This window comes from Phyllobates terribilis, unplaced genomic scaffold (assembly GCF_046119375.1).
Source record: "Phyllobates terribilis strain yellow unplaced genomic scaffold, ASM4611937v1 Scaffold_13__5_contigs__length_258822181, whole genome shotgun sequence".
In the NCBI taxonomy this organism is placed as follows: Eukaryota; Metazoa; Chordata; class Amphibia; order Anura; family Dendrobatidae; genus Phyllobates; species Phyllobates terribilis.
In genome coordinates this window covers 143566457-143583473 of record NW_027362773.1, presented here as the reverse complement: position 1 = coordinate 143583473, position 17017 = coordinate 143566457, and the positions used below count along the sequence as shown (strand labels likewise).

Sequence of the window (17017 nt, the reverse complement as noted above, 5' to 3'; positions counted from 1 at the left end):
TCAGGGAGATCTATGTCCAGCCCATAGATCTTAACAGCTCAAAAGTTTGGACACACCTTCTCATTTAAAGATTTTTCTGTATTTTCATGACTTTGAAAATTGTACATTCACACTGAAGGCATCGAAACTATGAATTAACACATGTGGAATTATATACTTAACAAAAAAGTGTGAAACAACTGAAAATATGTCTTATATTCTAGGTTCTTCAAAGTAGCCACCTTTTGCTTTGATGACTGCTTTGTACACTCTTGGCATTCTCTTGATGAGCTTCACGAGGTAGTCACCGGAAATGGTCTTCCAACAATCTTGAAGGAGTTCCCAGAGATGCTTAGCACTTGTTGGCCCTTTTGCCTTCACTCTGCGGTCCAGCTCACCCCAAACCATCTCGATTGGGTTCAGGTCTGGTGACTGTGGAGGCCAGGTCATCTGGCGTAGCACCCCATCACTCCCCTTCTTGGTTAAATAGCCCTTACACAGCCTGGAGGTGTGTTTGGGGTCATTGTCCTGTTGAAAAATAAATGATGGTCCAACTAAACGCAAACCAGATGGAATAGCATGCCGCTGCAAGTTGCGGTGGTAGTCACGCCGGTTCAGTATGCCTTCAATTTTGAATAAATCCCCAACAGTGTCACCAGCAAAGCACCCCCACACCATCACACCTCCTCCATGCTTCACGGTGGGAACCAGGCATGTAGAGTCCATCCATTCACCTTTTCTGCGTCGCACAAAGACACGGTGGTTGGAACCAAAAATCTCAAATTTGGACTCATCAGACCAAAGCACAGATTTCCACTGGTCTAATGTCCATTCCTTGTGTTCTTTAGCCCAAACAAGTCTCTTCTGCTTGTTACCTGTCCTTAGCAGTGGTTTCCTAGCAGCTATTTTACCATGAAGGCCTGCTGCACAAAGTCTCCTCTTAACAGTTGTAGAGATGTGTCTGCTGCTAGAACTCTGTGTGGCATTGACCTGGTCTCTAATCTGAGCTGCTGTCAACCTGCGATTTCTGAGGCTGGTGACTCGGATAAACTTATCCTCAGAAGCAGAGGTGACTCTTGGTCTTCCTTTCCTGGGGCAGACCTCATGTGAGCCAGTTTCTTTGTAGCGCTTGATGGTTTTTGCAACTGCACTTGGGGACACTCTCAAAGTTTTCCCAATTTTTCGGACTGACTGACCTTCATTTCTTAAAGTAATGATGGCCACTCGCTTTTCTTTACTTAGCTGCTTTTTTCTTGCCATAATACAAATTCTAACAGTCTATTTAGTAGGACTATCAGCTGTGTATCCATCTGACATCTGCACAACACAACTGATGGTCCCAACCCCATTTATAAGGCAAGAAATCCCGCTTATTAAACATGACAGGGCACACCTGTGAAGTGAAAACCATTTCCGGTGACTACCTCTTGAAGCTCATCAAGAGAATGCCAAGAGTGTGCAAAGCAGTCATCAAAGCAAAAGGTGGCTACTTTGAAGAACCTAGAATATAAGACATATTTTCAGTTGTTTCACACTTTTTTGTTAAGTATATAATTCCACATGTGTTAATTCATAGTTTTGATGCCTTCAGTGTGAATGTACAATTTTCATAGTCATGAAAATACAGAAAAATCTTTAAATGGGAAGGTGTGTCCAAACTTTTGGTCTGTACTGTATAAAGATTAAAATGGATTTCTCTGGAATAAGACACCAGATCACAAATATCAAGGTATCATTTTGTTCAATTTTCTATGACCTACACGCCCATATAGACGGATTAGAAGGGTTCATCCTACTGACAGAGTCCCTTTAAGGAGTGTCAAGTTCTTTGCATCTTTTTACAGATATTAGACATTAATACATGAGCCCCTTTGTATACACACATTCCCATTCTTGAATGCCACAGAAGGGTAAGCTAGAGCCACCTTCCATGTCAGCGGCTGTTCCTATAATTGCCAGTATCCGAGCCTCTGCACATGCAGAATAATAATATTTCCTCACCTGTGACATGGGCAGTGCCCACATTTTTACAAAGCTTTGGTGCTTCCCTAAAGATCTCAGGAACAAAAGGTCCCTGGTTTTCCTTACTTTCCTTAAGCAGGAGCACAGTCTCCTTACTCAAGCTAAAAAGTGTGATATATAGGTGTCTCCTGTCATTGTAATTCTGCCTCTGTGAGCTCTTCCTGGAAGGACAGTATGTATGAATGCAAATAATCCCAGTGGCCAGTGTGAAAACTGCAAGATTACTAATTTTATTTTCATTTTTTTTTAATAAAGATGGTGACATGGAAAAAAGAAACACACTGACAAAAGTATTTTTAAAATACAAAAAATCTGATTTAACCAATAGATCATTTTCTGATGATAGCTTCCCTTTAATTTAAAGAGGTGGTCCACTACTTTTATAGTGATAGGACAGGTCATCAATGTCTGATCGGCCGGGGTCCGACACCCCCGCTGATCAGCTGGCTGGAAATACCTCACTTGCCGAGCTGCACCATCTACTTGTAGTGGCCGGGGCTGGGTACTACACATCCGCCTCCTATTGATTTGAATAGGAGGCGGATGTGCAGTACCTTGCCGCCACCAACAACAATAACAGCTCATCGGCAGGGGTGCCAGACCCTGGCCGATTAGACATTGATGACCTACAGATAGGTCATCAATGTAAAAGTAGTGAACAAGCAGTCCTCTGGAAGTGACCAGGCCTATGAGACAGCAAAAATGATAGGAGGGGGCCGGCCAGCTTGATTTTTTTTTTCCCTCAAGTTTGTATTTAGCGATCACATTGTGGTCAGATGTGCTTGATTGTGGAACTGAACGGCAAAGCTCCTTCAAATGCATAGCGGCCATGACCTAGTCCTGTACATCCGCCCCCTATTCAAATGAATAGAGGTGTATCTGCAGTACCCCGCTGTGGCCACTATACAGTTGATGGTGCTGTGCTATATGGCTCCACATCTAAGCACATCTGGCCGCCACCGGTATCGCGAACATCTGATCGGTGACGGTGCCGGGGGTCGCACTCCCGCCGATATGGTATTGATGACCTATCCTAAGAATAGACCATAAATATAAAAGTACTGAACTACCCCTTTATAGTGCCAATACAAATGGCCAATTCGGATAGTTACACGAACAAACATACGAGATCGATGACTATTGACTGACGAAAAATGTGTTTTTAAATTTTTGGGGCCATCTTTGGCCAAAACTATATTTCAGTTTTGGAGAATCATCCGCCACTTCCCACATGGCCACCCTGTTGTTTTACACTTTGCTTACAAATATCCCTGATCTGCTACACTAGTCTGGGAGGTGGAAAGTCAAACAATCCCATGTGAAAAAAACCTTATAGCCAGCATTTTCTTATCTAAACTTTCTAACATTGCACCTAAAGCCCCCCACACACCTAGATGGCGGTCAGCCGAACCCTCGTACAGCCGACAGCTCTCTATGAGAGAGTTGTAACCAGACTTGTCTGACAGCAGCTTATCTCAGAGAGAACAGAAGGGTCGACAGTCCAAAATGGGACATGCTGGATCCTTAACTCATCTGTAGGGGTCCCCATATACATTAGACTGCCAGCCAAACCCATCATCGCCCGACATTAGTCTAATGTGTATTTGGGACTTTACTTCTAGCAATCCCACTTATTTACTTTCTGCAGGGGATTTATCCATTGCTTTTATTCTAGGTTTTGTCTGCTAATGGCCACAGTGTGAATGTGCACCTATACTTTGCACTAAGGGCTCGTGCAGACGACCGTATGTTCCCTCATCTGGGAGAATCGGGCCGATTATGCTAATCACACTCTGATCAGAGTTGGATCCGATTTTCTCAGATGGAAAAAAAAAAAAAAAAAATGTTCTCCATCTTCTCTATTCTGTTGGTCTGATCTGAAAATTCGAGCTGCACTCAGATGTCATCCGAGTGCGGTCCGATGTTTTCCCATTGGCTTACATGGCCGAGTCCGATTCAAATATTGGATCTAAATCGTGCATGCTGAGATTTTTTTTCAAATTCTGTCAAAGGGAAAAAAAATTGGACGTGCGCAGCCCCATAGACTAACATTGGCTCGAGTGTGATCTGATGTTTTGTGGGACCGAAAATACGGTTATCTGCAGCTGCCCCCGGTTTTGGTTTAGCAATCCTACATCAGGATGTGCACAAAGGCCTCAAACTCCCATTTCAGCACTTCAATCACTGAATATAAAAGGTATCATTTCCAGTTTAGATGCCTATAAAACTGCCTGTCATTATATTAAAGCTGGGCCACGCCACGAGCTGATGCCACGGTGCTGCCGTCTGACCTTCCGTGGTCACATTGCTGGGCAGATCTAGTGTTCTCAGCCTCCATGCGCCCTGGTGACCGCCTGGAACCAGACTCCATTACACACTGGAGACCCTGCATTGCAGAGAGCTTTAATTCATTGCTGTGCAACCTGGTGGAAATAGTCCTCGTCTTCAGTGTAATCAGAAATGAAATATGCTTGTGCTGCCAACAGGATAATTGCTATGCTCCAGTGTGATGTATAGCCTAAATATTGCTGCCCAAATTACAGAAGGCTCAGGATCTATTCTCTCCAGTGCAAAAATGACTCCGGTTCTGTCGCTGCAGCTAGAGTGGAACTACAGGTCCCAACAGACTTGCTATATAGCACCTGGAGCATCATGGCTGTGCGCCAAAGATATAAAACCGTTCCCCGGCCTCACGCTTTATTACCATGGTAGATTGTTGTCGACAGGATATCCAATTTTAATCTAATGTTACTACGGCAATTAGTTTAGCAGCATAAATTGTCGTCTGCGCCTGCTGTGCTCAGCTGACTGTTAATCAGGGGGAAGCGCAGGAGAACTCCGCTCCTATTAATACAAAGGAGATTGGCTTCACCCCAACCCAAGATTAAGACGGTGCATTTACCATGGTACCTTCATCCTTGTGATGGGCTGCTGGGCGGTGATCGCTTTACTGCATCCCTTCCAAGGATAAGCATTCAATTACCGAATAGTGGGATTAGCAGACGTTTAATACAGAACCGCCAAGCAATCTTCTCATTAATTACAATCTACTCCTATGCTCTGAAGAATCCCCCCCTGTACAAGCAATAAGTCGCTTAAAATGTGGAAATTGTTCAAGTTTATACAAAAAAAAAAAAAAAAATTTGATGAAGGCAGTTCCTAATGTGCGATGTTTACAGCTCCTGTCTGTACTATTCTTCTATCTCCATGGTTACAGACAACAACCGCTGTGTGTAGTCTGACTTTACAGTCACGTGTTCCACCTATTTTATGGGCTTTAACTTCTATGGAGGGTGAAGGGTTAAAGTGATAGATCGACATCGTAAAATTAATGTAAGTTTCTACAAGTCAAAATAATTTCTTTTATTATTTCATATCCAATTTTTTCCAATTGCATTATCAGTTATTAAGGTTTTATTTGACAATTGTCAACTATTTAAAAAGAGTTGTACATACACCTTCCATTACAGAAATATATAGTTCTCAAAGCTTAAAAGGGGTTGTCCAGGATTTTTTTATTTTTTTTCCACTATGGGCCTAAAAACTAACAGGCAGGTTAGTTACTAACAGAGGCAACCACGCGCCTGTTCTACCCAGCGCGGGCACAGAGAAGACCTAGACGCTCCTGACAGTGAGTCAGCTGCTCCACGGCAGCAGAACAGCTCTCCTTCCGGGTTACTCTGCCGACAGGGCGTGAATGTCATCATGATGACTGACAGCCAGCTCCCCGCAGTTAGGCAGCAGGGAGCCAGCAATCAATCATCATGACATCATCAGTCACTCCCCATTGGCAGAGCATAGAGGAAGAGAAACTGATGCTCTGCTGATGTGATGCCGGTAGGAGCGGTCTATGACTGCTGTGTAGCAGCAGAGGTCGGCGCTGGGCACAACAGCTGGTAGGTAGCAACTACCGGTACGAAACCGTAAAAAAAAAAATAGATGCCAAGTGACAGTGGTCACCTTAATATAGAGTGTATAATAAAGAAATAGGAACAATCTCACCAATAGTCTTCAATATTGCTAGAAGGGGAGTAATGGTCCAAGCATCCCATACACGATTTCTTTCAGCCAGCAGAATTACCGTCAGGTGGAGCATACAGGGAGACCCTAAAAGGCCCTATATGGACTATTGTATGCCTCAACCCCAAAAGCTCCCGCCCTGACAAGGGCAGTCCACAACTAGCCCTTTCCTGTGGAAAGCCCTACAATACAGCAGCGTGCGTTTCCCCCTTTAGGTTCTTCAGGGGAGCTCCAAAGCACGTTGCATAGATATTCAAAAAAATATACCTATGCTGAAACCAGTATTACAACTACCGCTGAGAAATAGGGCGGCCTTTTTTGCATATCTATGCAACATGTTTTGGCGCACAACATCCTGCACTGGTGACTGGGGTGTGTGAAGATGTCAATCAAACCGAGTGGGCGTGATTACAGCACCTGAGGCAAGGACCAGTTTGGGGGAAACTAGCTGGACCTGTCCTGGCTGCAAATCATGAGTGGCAAAACAAAAGTGTTTTTTGCTGCTAACAGCTCCAGCGTTTTTCCACACCAGACACTTGATTAAAATGCAAGCATTCAGCCCTGTATGATACTACTGGTAGCAGTTTGGAGGGTAGTGATGGTCTTAAGAGTTCCTCTTAAGGGTTTTTCCATGAACACATTTCTTAAGCCTAATCAGCTTCTGCCACGTTACAATAGTAAAAAGAGCAATTACACCCTCTTGCTGCCCCAGCACTACTGCTCCGGTTTTTGTTTTCATGCTGCTGGTACATTGCGCCAAAGCGTACATCACCACTGCAGCCAATCACGGAGAACAGCAGCCTGTGCAATCTCCATCTGCAGAGCATCTGAGCTCAGTGATTGGCTGCAGCGGTGAGGTCTACTGTAATCACAAGGTTACTACGGCATCTTGTATACAAAGGCCCAGAGCAGCAGGAGAGGGAAAAAGATTATTGTAACCTAGTGGAAGCCGATCGGCTGAAGAAATTTAAAAAAAAAAAAAAAAAAAAAGCATTTAAACAGAAAATAAAATTTTGTATGAATAGAAAGTCTCTAACGATAAACACAATATTTGCTTAGATATTGTACAAAGAAGGGAACAGCATGACAGGCGAGGGGTGAGCATCTGCAATAAGTCTGCAGGAATTGATTTTGTAAAGTGAAGAACTTTATTAAATGTCAGGGTAAGGCCAAACATAACAGCTGCAACATGGCCAAAAAACCTCCACACAGCGGCGAGGAGCTACCTTGGTCTTTTAGTAGATTTGTAAACAATCTTGATTTTGCAGGGAAAGAGCCGTTGGACCCGCAAAATCAATTCATTTAACAAGCAAAACCTGCAGCGTTGGGCCACTTTGGCTCTTACCCTCAGTGTGAACTGAGCCTGAGAGTTTGGGTTCCATCACTTTTAACAGAAAAATTAGCACATGCATCCTTTTGTTGTAGATGCTGACAACCCATTATTTAGATATGTTACGGTTCAGTTGCAGAACATACGCTATATGGGAGGTTTCCCATCCAAATGAAGAGGATGCTTAATACAAGCAGATTTTAAACTTTTTTTTGTAATGCAGATTTTGGAGCAGTTTCTGCATCAGAATCCAGATGTACAAGATTGGGAAGTGATCAGGTATCACAAGGACACGTTTAAGAAGGAAAGCAACCAACTGGAAGTTGTAAAGGCCTTCAACCTACTCGGATCAATGATCACTTAAGATGCAGCGATGACACCAGAAGTCAAGAGGAGAATAGCAATGGGAAAAAAATCAACAATTAAGTCACTGGACAAGGTCTTCAAATCGAGGAAGATATCACTGGTGACAAAGATACAGTCCGTACATAGTTTGGTCTTTACTGTGGTGACCTATGGATACTAGACCTGATAAAGAAACAGAAGAATCGATGCCTTCAAAATGTGGTGCTGGAGAAGGACATCATGAATACCATGGATGGCAAAGAAGAACAAAAATCAATTTTGGAACAAATCAAGCCAGACATGTCATTGGAAGCAAGGATCACCAAGCTACGACAAGTCTACTTTAGACACATCATACGAAGAGAGCAATCACTGGAGAAGGACACCATAGAAACAAGGCAATTGGGAAGACCAGCAACCCAATGGCCTGATAATATCAAGATAAGGGTGGAGAAGACCCATCTAGGCTTACACAAGATCGATCTTCTTACAGATTGAAAATTCATCAAGTCGCCATGGCTCAGGATCTGTTGCTTGTGGGCTCTTCTAACACTGATGCACATTATGTACCTGGCAACAATACTTTTCATTCCACGAGCTGTGGTCTGTATTATTGGCACCGGTGCTCCATAGTATTATCACGTTAATATTACATAGGAATATGGTTCTCGGAGTTACTGAATTGAGACTACATTGTGTGCTCCCTTATCCTATGAAACTCATTATTATGAATATATTTTATTAAGTTTGTTATACTGTACCTTTTCGCTCTATGGATCTGTAGGATTGGGTGCGTTTGGCATTGTGTGTAGGTACAATTATGTTACCTTGATGTAGACCGATTTAGTGACGGTGGAATTACCATGTAGATTTTAGAGAGTACGCTGTACCACAATTTGCCACCCATTTTTGGAAAAAAAAAAAATCCAAAATTGAGACGGATGCAGATTTAAACGTGGCTCATAACTACCAGTGAATTTTGGCATCTGAGTAGGACAAACCTGATGCAGAAATCAAAAGGTTTAGCTTCAAATTTCTGCATTGCAAAGAAAAGTCCAATTTTCCAAAATAAAGAATCCACCATGGGCCCAAATCACCATAAAGGGCAGGTACCGAAGATCTTGCATGAATCAAGGGAATAGGTCAGTAAGGTATAAAATGCAAACTCCGTAATCGCAGTTGTGGTTAGACGTTACATAACTCGGCCTGCCGGCTATACACATGATAATACGGAGTCGGATGTCCTAAAGTGGTATGAACACAATAAGAATTAAAAAAAAAATATATGTCTACACAAAGAAATATTTTATTCCTGAGATGCACAAGAGACAAATACTAAATTGGAGTAAAGCATTCAATAATTGACAGCATTTGATACAATTCTTTCTGAATGCGCTACCTATTTAAGATACTCAGTGCTTGTTACATTTTTTTTTAAAGACAAAATAATTACTTTACAAAATTAAACAATTCCAGTAAGCCGGCCATAATTATGTAACAATCTAACGTTATATTAGTTGTAATCATATAGACAAAAGAAAAGGGTGGAAATTTCTAAAAAAACTTAGTGGATAGAGAGAAAGAAAAAGGTTTTACCCTGTAGTTGCCATAAATATTCTAAAGGAAGAAGAAAAAAAAATGCTTAAAGTGCTGATAATTTATGCAAAAGCCACAACCAGCATCTATCCCATGATTAGAAATATCAACCCCCCAACAAAGCAGCGCAGCTCTTCTGGGAGAAGCAGGCTGCCCTAAAGCAGAGCTGAACATGAACGGTATCATTTGTGCCAGGAACAGTATTGCCTTCCATCAAAGGAACGCAAGTAACTGATTATGAGGCAAAAATGTTGGGGAAATACCTGAACAGAAATTTAGCCCAAAAATATCTTCAGAAGATTAAATAAAGATGCAATGCAATTTCTTCTTCCCCGGCTGGTGCTGTAGTAGATCCAAGACTTTTTTGGTTATCCAAGTCTGACATATACCAACGCCCCGCTTGTAGTGCAGCAGACCACAGGTACAGATTGTATTTTGGACCATGCCACCGAATGTGTTAGGAGGTGGGGAGTGCAAGGCATGGCAAGCTGTAAGAGGGAACACAAGGGCATTGAAGAATAGCTTTTTCTAAGAATCCCAAAACAAGTGGGTGCAGGCCAGGGGTCTCAGAGGAATCGAATCAATCACTTGGCTTTCGCAAACCCAACACGATCATTTGCCCGGTCAAAGACGGTGTAATATTGGCCAATGAACACATCTCCAATGATCCACAGTGGTCCAGCCGGAGGAGGAATGTCAAGGCCCATGAAGCCGCTTAGGCAAACAGTACGGCCAAATTGTGTCACCTGAAGAAGAAAGCAAGATGAAGCCAATGACATATCAATATTATACATGCAAGTACCAACCTTCATTAACTCACCTTCAGCACATACTGATCTGCCGTCAGGCTGTACTCCACTCCTCCCAGTCTGAGTGTAACTACAGGCATTGAGGGGATTTTATCACACAGCACCATATACTACAAGAGACACAAAATTTATTATTAGGAGCTGCTGCAGTGTAGAAGCCCACCCATACTGGACTAACATGAGCACTGCATCCAGTATTCTCCGCCATCGTCAGACCGTACCTCTCCATGGATCAACGGAATGGCTCCAATAGCTTTCTGCAACGCAGTCACCTCTTCCACTGGACCAATCATGAGCGAGGTTCCAGTATCCACAATGGCTTCACAGCCGCCTTTACATAGGGCCAGCTGGTCACCAACACCCAGTCTGCAGGGAAGGAGATCGTTATTTATTTTATTATTTATTTATTTATTTTAAAGGGTTGTCCAGTCTGAAGGTACAAGTCTGAAGCAGTCACTGTGTGACTGCAGACTTGAGTCCTCACTTCGCACATGCAGCACTGAGGATTCTCCTGTGTCCGTGTCAGAATGCTTGTTGTCCTACAGTTTGACCACTAGCAGCTGCTATTGTTCACCTTAATTGTGCTGCAATTCCACTCCTTACCACTGGAGGCTGCTGTTGTGTTCTGCAATTGCCCTTTATCAAGATGGTAGATTCTGAACCTATGGAATCCATATCGCTTCCTGTTTGGGCCTGGTTAAAACCACATGGATCTCTCACTCATTGCTTGAGTATTGTGTCTAGCTGTTAGCCTAGTTACAGTCTTCAGCTCCTGAACATTCTTACCCAGACTGTTTCCAGCAGCTCCTTTTGCTAACTCCAAGAACTTAAACTACCAATTGCTGTTCCTGCTCGTGCTCCTTCGGCCACTGGTTTCCAGAAGTACTACGCCAGTATCGTAACAGTCGGCAGTCATGTGCGATCTGCATACTCCCCGCTACATTCCAACTGGACCGTTTCCAGCCTTATTCAATTTGCTTGCATTGAGTGAAGTCACTCCAATTTAGTTGGAATGTGGTCGGGAGTATGCATATCACACATGACCACCGCTGACCGTGCTGAGGAATCCTCACAGCAAGCACGATGTGAGGATTCACATGTTTGCAGCCACACTGCAGACTTGTAGTTTAAAGATCAAACAACGCCTTTAACTTAAAATTACTACTGTGCCATAAATATCGGATAGATATACGTCCCACCTCAAACCCGCACCCAGCAGATTTATAGCATAGCCTGTGAAAACCACCAATTCTTACAATATGGCAGACCAGCTAAAATTCATCGATGTGCATGGGTGCCAATGGACTGTCTTGGTGGCAGATGTTAACCCCTTCATGACCTTTAACGTACATGTATGTCAAAAGATAGTGACCCTGACTCTTTCCCAACATTTAACAGATTAAGTTAGGTCAGTTACATGCTCCAGATATGAACCACGATGTACAGACAGTGGGTTCTCCTGATCTGAACAATACGTGTGCGAGTTTTCGAATTTGGATCAGTACTCAAGACCATGAATCACAGCTGCAAGATTGGTAAAGAAGGGGCGATGTTGATCAGGTGGGGCTCAAGGATGTAGGATACCATTTAATCTGCTGTTTCATGTCATCTTAACCTATGCTTATATACAATAATATGGTTAGTTTAAGTGATAGCAGCTGTACACTGCCTGTATATAGTGACAAGCACTGCTCATAATGGGAAGGTGGGGGGCCCCCCCACCAGCGGATTTACCAGTTACCCTGCGAGCCAGTCGGAGCCTACCTACCAGTGACAATTCAGTCCATCAAATATAGGATTCCCTTTTACTTACTGGTCCATACGGATCTGCCAATAAGCCTTACGAGTCACATTCAAGAAGTTGAAGTCTCCAGTATAATATGCTGGGTCGGTGCCTCCAAGTAACAGTTCTCCTCCAGGCTCAGAGTCTGGGTTCCTAAGGAAAGCATTGCAGACAAAGCCATTAGAAAACCAGTATAAAAAGAAGTGGATGCTGGGAATATAAATTGTATTGTTGTATCTACTTGTGAGAAGGAAAATTATAATAGCTGATTATCTGTTACTAGATGGTGGCCCGATTCTAACGCATCGGGTATTCTAGAATATGTATGCGGCCGACCAGGCGCGACTAATCAGCGAAGCAGTGTTTAAATGGGTTGTGCACTACTTTAAATTAACCCCCCAATGTATCCCCCCAGGGCCCCTAATGAATTTTGGAGGAGGGCGAGCGTCTGAAGGTGTGAGCGTGTGTGTGTGAGAGCGGGTGAGGGTGAGACTGAGGGCGAGAATGTAAATTTGGAGCCAATATCGCCGATTGGTCGCGATGCATCGCCGCTGACCTCTGTGCGGCAGATGAGCCACTAACGGTCGCCATCTTTTTCTGAAATCCCGCGTCGCTGATTGGCCGCAGCCAGACAAATCAGCGACGTGGGATTTCCTGGACAGAAGGACAGACAGACGGGATAAGACAATTATATATATTAGATATGCCAGCTTTATAAAATCACGTTTTGTTAACTTCAGCTTGGATTGTTCGGTAGGCCAATGGTCACTAGACAAGATGTACCGCAGAAACCAGACGTCTTGCACATATCAAGATTCAGATATTAGTGTTCAAGTACATGCTACTAACGGTTTATATTTTGCATTTATTACTGATGTGCTACATTATTTTGTATTGGCAATGAGATAAAGACAGATAGTGTTTTTTCTAGAGTTTTCACTTAGAGGAAACCAGTCATGTCTCAAAACACTTAACCTGCAGATATGGGGCTAATTTGCAAGTTAGTAGCGTAAAGTCATGTGGCCACCGCACTTAAAGCCCCACCGCCGGGAGGAAATGCACTTTATTGCTCCTGGTAGTCTCTGGCTTTCAGTCATGGAGGCGCAGCTTCAGGCACCGCTCGGTATATAATGAGCAGTGTCTGTAACCATGACCCGGCACGGATACTGCCGCTGCTCACCAAGTACTGATCAGCGACTGAAGTCACAGCTCCATGACTGAAAACTGGAGGCTGCCGGGAGGAATAAAGTGTATTTCCTCCCAGCTGTCGTGCTTTCAGTGTGGCGGCCACTTTGCTTTAGAGCGCCATTACCCTGCAGATTTACAGCATATCTGCAGGGTAATAGCGTTTATTTTTACATGACAACTTCCCTTTAAATACTGCACCCTTTGGGTGCCAAGGCAGACTTAAGGAACCTTAAGGACACCATAGAACACACTAGAATTATTGATGGCACTGGGAATTGTACTTTACAATATGCATTTCAGGTGAGGTTCTAGGACCAGTCTTCTGTTATGAGAGGATTTATCTATGGAAGATTTGTACCTGTTCAAATAGAAGGAGAAGACATTGTTATCTACAAGCTTCTGATCCATGATGTCATCGAACACAGTAGGTGCTCCGTCCACGGAGATTCGGGGATAGGCCATGCCCAAAATGCCATCAAACTTTGCTGCCACAAATACAATACCGGGTTGTTTTATGGCTTCTGCAAAGAGCTGGCCTTTTATTGCCATGTTTCCGATCTGAAAGAGAAAATGCAAAATGTATAAAAATAAAAAAAGACCCCACGCACTTCAACATTATGTCATGGAAGTTGTGTGGCAAGAAATGTCCCAGGAGTAGGGAAACAGGAAAAGGTCCAAAAACTTGGTCCTGTTCGGTTACTTCACAACATCGCCCACATAAAGCCCCCATAAAGCCCCAGCCAAGACACAACCTTACCGACACTGTGTCCTGGCTGATGTATCCCGACAGGCTGCCGCTGCCATATTGGATGGCGAACTCTGTACCATTCTTAACGTAAGTTGAGGATTTGGAGGAATCGTACTTGTGGTGCACCCCTGAGCAAAAGGGAAGACAAAAGCAGACAATGAGCAAACCATCTTATAGTGCTAATACAATGAGTCCTTGAATTTTTGCACAGGTTCGCAAGAACTTATCTGCCTATACCAAATAAAAAAAAAAAAAAGGCAAAAGATATAGTAAATATTTCAAATGGTTTTTTTTTATTTTACTTTGTAGGAAGTGGGAGATTTAAGACAAGTCAGGGGCTGGCTGTAAACCAGATTCTAGAATAAATAAAAATCCTACTAATCAGATTCTTAAAACCTAGAACAATAGCAAACTCACAGCAGGCAATGTCTGTAAAAGCGCAGTGGACTGATGGCACCCAGAGGTTGGAGGAGCCAGTGTCAAATACCACCATGAAGGACTGTGGAGGGGTTCCGATGCCAATCTCACCATAATACTGGGCCTGACAAGAAGGGGAGAAAACAAATAAATGCAGTGTTTAAAACAAAAAGCCTCCTGCAGACATATCCCATCAACAAGTGACCGCAGCAGTGGTGGCACAAGACGCCATGAGTACTACAACATTACATATACAAAATTCATGGTCAAAAATCTGCCCAACTGATTTTTTTTTGGCCACTTTCCAGAAGGATTTTCTATAGGACATGGAGTAAAATCAGAACAATTATAGACAGACAATCACACACCTCCCCCCCCCCCCCCTTTTTTTTTTTTTTTTTTTTGAATATTTCATACCCCACCAGAGATGAATGTCTAATTGAGCCCCAATACATCAAAATGCAGCGCCCATGCACGCTAAAAATAAAACAAATAGTGAGACTGGTCTTAGTATGTAGAATGTCAACCATGAATGCAGAATGCTAAAAAAACAAAAACAAAGCGAGATATAAAAGATCTATTTATAAATATAATATAATAATAATATAATATAATAATATAATAAAAAATGTATGTATTTTCGTTCCAACAGTGAAGGGTACATTTGCATCTTTTTTTCTTGATAGTTTAAGTGCTCCCTGTGCTGTTGCTCACCTGATTAGGATCTGCTGCACCCATTTATACCTGGTCACTTCTAGATTACATTAATATGTGTTGGGGCCATGAGGACTGGAGTTTGGGAAACACTGCATTAGATGGACAGTAAGGGGAAAACAAAGAACCAGAAGTGCACCGGTAAAACGTAGCATAAACAAGACAAGGATGCAGGGCAATGCAAATAACAGGACACACCGTCCCATCTCATCTCTATTATTGGGATTTTAATAGTTATACATTATGCAGTCCATGAAGTGTCGGCTAGTTCTATGGTGTCAGGCAGTCATCGCTTTTAGCACATAATGGGAGCAGTCTGGTTACCATGTGTAATGTAACAAGGAAAAAAATAGAATTTAGGAGATCGCTACACTGATCATGGGGTCAAATTTTGATATGTTTGCACGAGGTAAAGAGACGGGAGGACATTTGTGGTGAAAGCTGGCAGGTGATAATCTTTTTATTTATATAGCGCCAACATATTCCGCAGCGCTTTACAATTCATGAAACATGGCCACGATTGTTACATGAAACATGAAAGCTCAGACAGAGGAAATGGGCACATGACATGGAACTAGCTGCTCCGCTGACAAGACAGAAGAACACAAGGGCTGACATTTTGCAAAATGAGCAACTGGGTTCCTATAACCATTAAGAGGTAAAAGACAAAAGACAGATGTTCTGGGGTTTTACTAGCAAAGCATCACTCCCGCCATTTTTTCCCACATGGTGGAGCATAGGCTATATCTTCTGGAGGATGATCCTAGACCTTCAACTGCATGGAAGCCATCCAGAGACCCAAGGAGGGCAGAACGGCCAGGAGAGATTCCTTAGATGTAGTGGTTGCTCCTGGGTACATATAAAAAGGTGCATGATACAGGTGGTGTACCTCTTCAGGAGCAGAAGTGGGGCGCCAATGGATTGCCATGGAAAACTACTGCACTTTATAGGCGACCATTATTTTCCCTGTATACTTCAATACTGTGCAATTGAAGAATATACAGCAGGCAATAGTTAAAAGTAATATTTTTTTCAAATGATCCTTTTCCTTGCTAAAATAAATGAAAAAAAAAAAAAAAAAATCATATTTGGCATCAAGTCCACAAGAGTGATCAAAATTGCATCACCAAGAAGGAAACGTTGGATGGACAGATGTTAATGATATGCCACTGATTGGAAGATAGAAAACAGTTTTCAAAACATCTCAATTTATTCAGTATGGAGGACGAGCACTACAAGCAGAAATCCCCGCACTTACAGCCTTGGATACTACAATCAGTGAGGTTATTAATGGTTGTCTGAGGAATGTTCTGCTGCACTGAATGCACTTGGGCAAATCATCAAGACCCGCTGCTGGCAGCTCCCTGTGCAACTGCTGACCAACATTGTCCCAGATGTGATGGGAAACAAGTCCGGAAATGCTGCAGGCCACACACACACTGCTCACCGTAGTGCACACACACTATGATCCCTGGCTTTGTGGTCTTGAAAAATAGCTCCTTTACTTTCATGTCCTCTCGTTAAGGCCCCTTCATGGCATTGTACAAGTGGCCTCCAGACCAGTCTTCTGAGGAGACCATGTGGGCAATGCAGCAAAGAAGCCCTCACAAGGGAACGTCACACTGGTCCCACTACCAGGATTATGGTATGGATGGCACAATGTGTGGTAGACAGACCCCTCTAGTCTCCATTCCAGGTACACCAACAGCTCAGTGTTACATCAATTTGGTTGTGGAACCAGCGGTCCAGCTACTTCTCCAACACGTTCCAAGGAGATGTTTCTTCAAAACTACACCAGGCCACATGTTGCTCTGCGAGGAGCTTGTGTGAACTAAAACGTGCCATCATGGCCTCCAGCATTTCCAGACTGGTCTCCCATGGAGCACATCTGGGACGTCATTGGTCAGCAATTGCAAAGGGAGATGCCAGCAGCAGATCTTGATTATTTCCAATCCATACTCAAGTTCATTCAGTGTGGCAGCACATTCCTCAGACAACTGTTAACAGCCAAAGGGTGCAAGTATGGGATATTCTACACATGGCATGCATACTCCATACTGAATAGT

At 43.1% G+C, this 17017-nt stretch overlaps 1 protein-coding gene across 1 annotated transcript in view; it reads right to left on the bottom strand.

The window, feature by feature from the left end:
• Positions 1-8980: 8980 nt before the first annotated feature.
• The window catches only part of LOC141174100 (cathepsin D-like), a 41919-nt gene continuing 33882 nt past the window's right edge, over positions 8981-17017 (bottom strand). The window contains exons 3-9 of the mRNA XM_073658762.1: positions 14238-14361; positions 13830-13948; positions 13431-13630; positions 11915-12037; positions 10323-10467; positions 10113-10211; positions 8981-10038 (exon numbers count right to left, since the gene is read on the bottom strand). Coding sequence (XP_073514863.1) covers positions 9877-10038; positions 10113-10211; positions 10323-10467; positions 11915-12037; positions 13431-13630; positions 13830-13948; positions 14238-14361 — 972 coding nt within the window. The 3' untranslated portion in view covers positions 8981-9876. The remainder of the gene's footprint in view (positions 10039-10112; positions 10212-10322; positions 10468-11914; positions 12038-13430; positions 13631-13829; positions 13949-14237; positions 14362-17017) is intronic.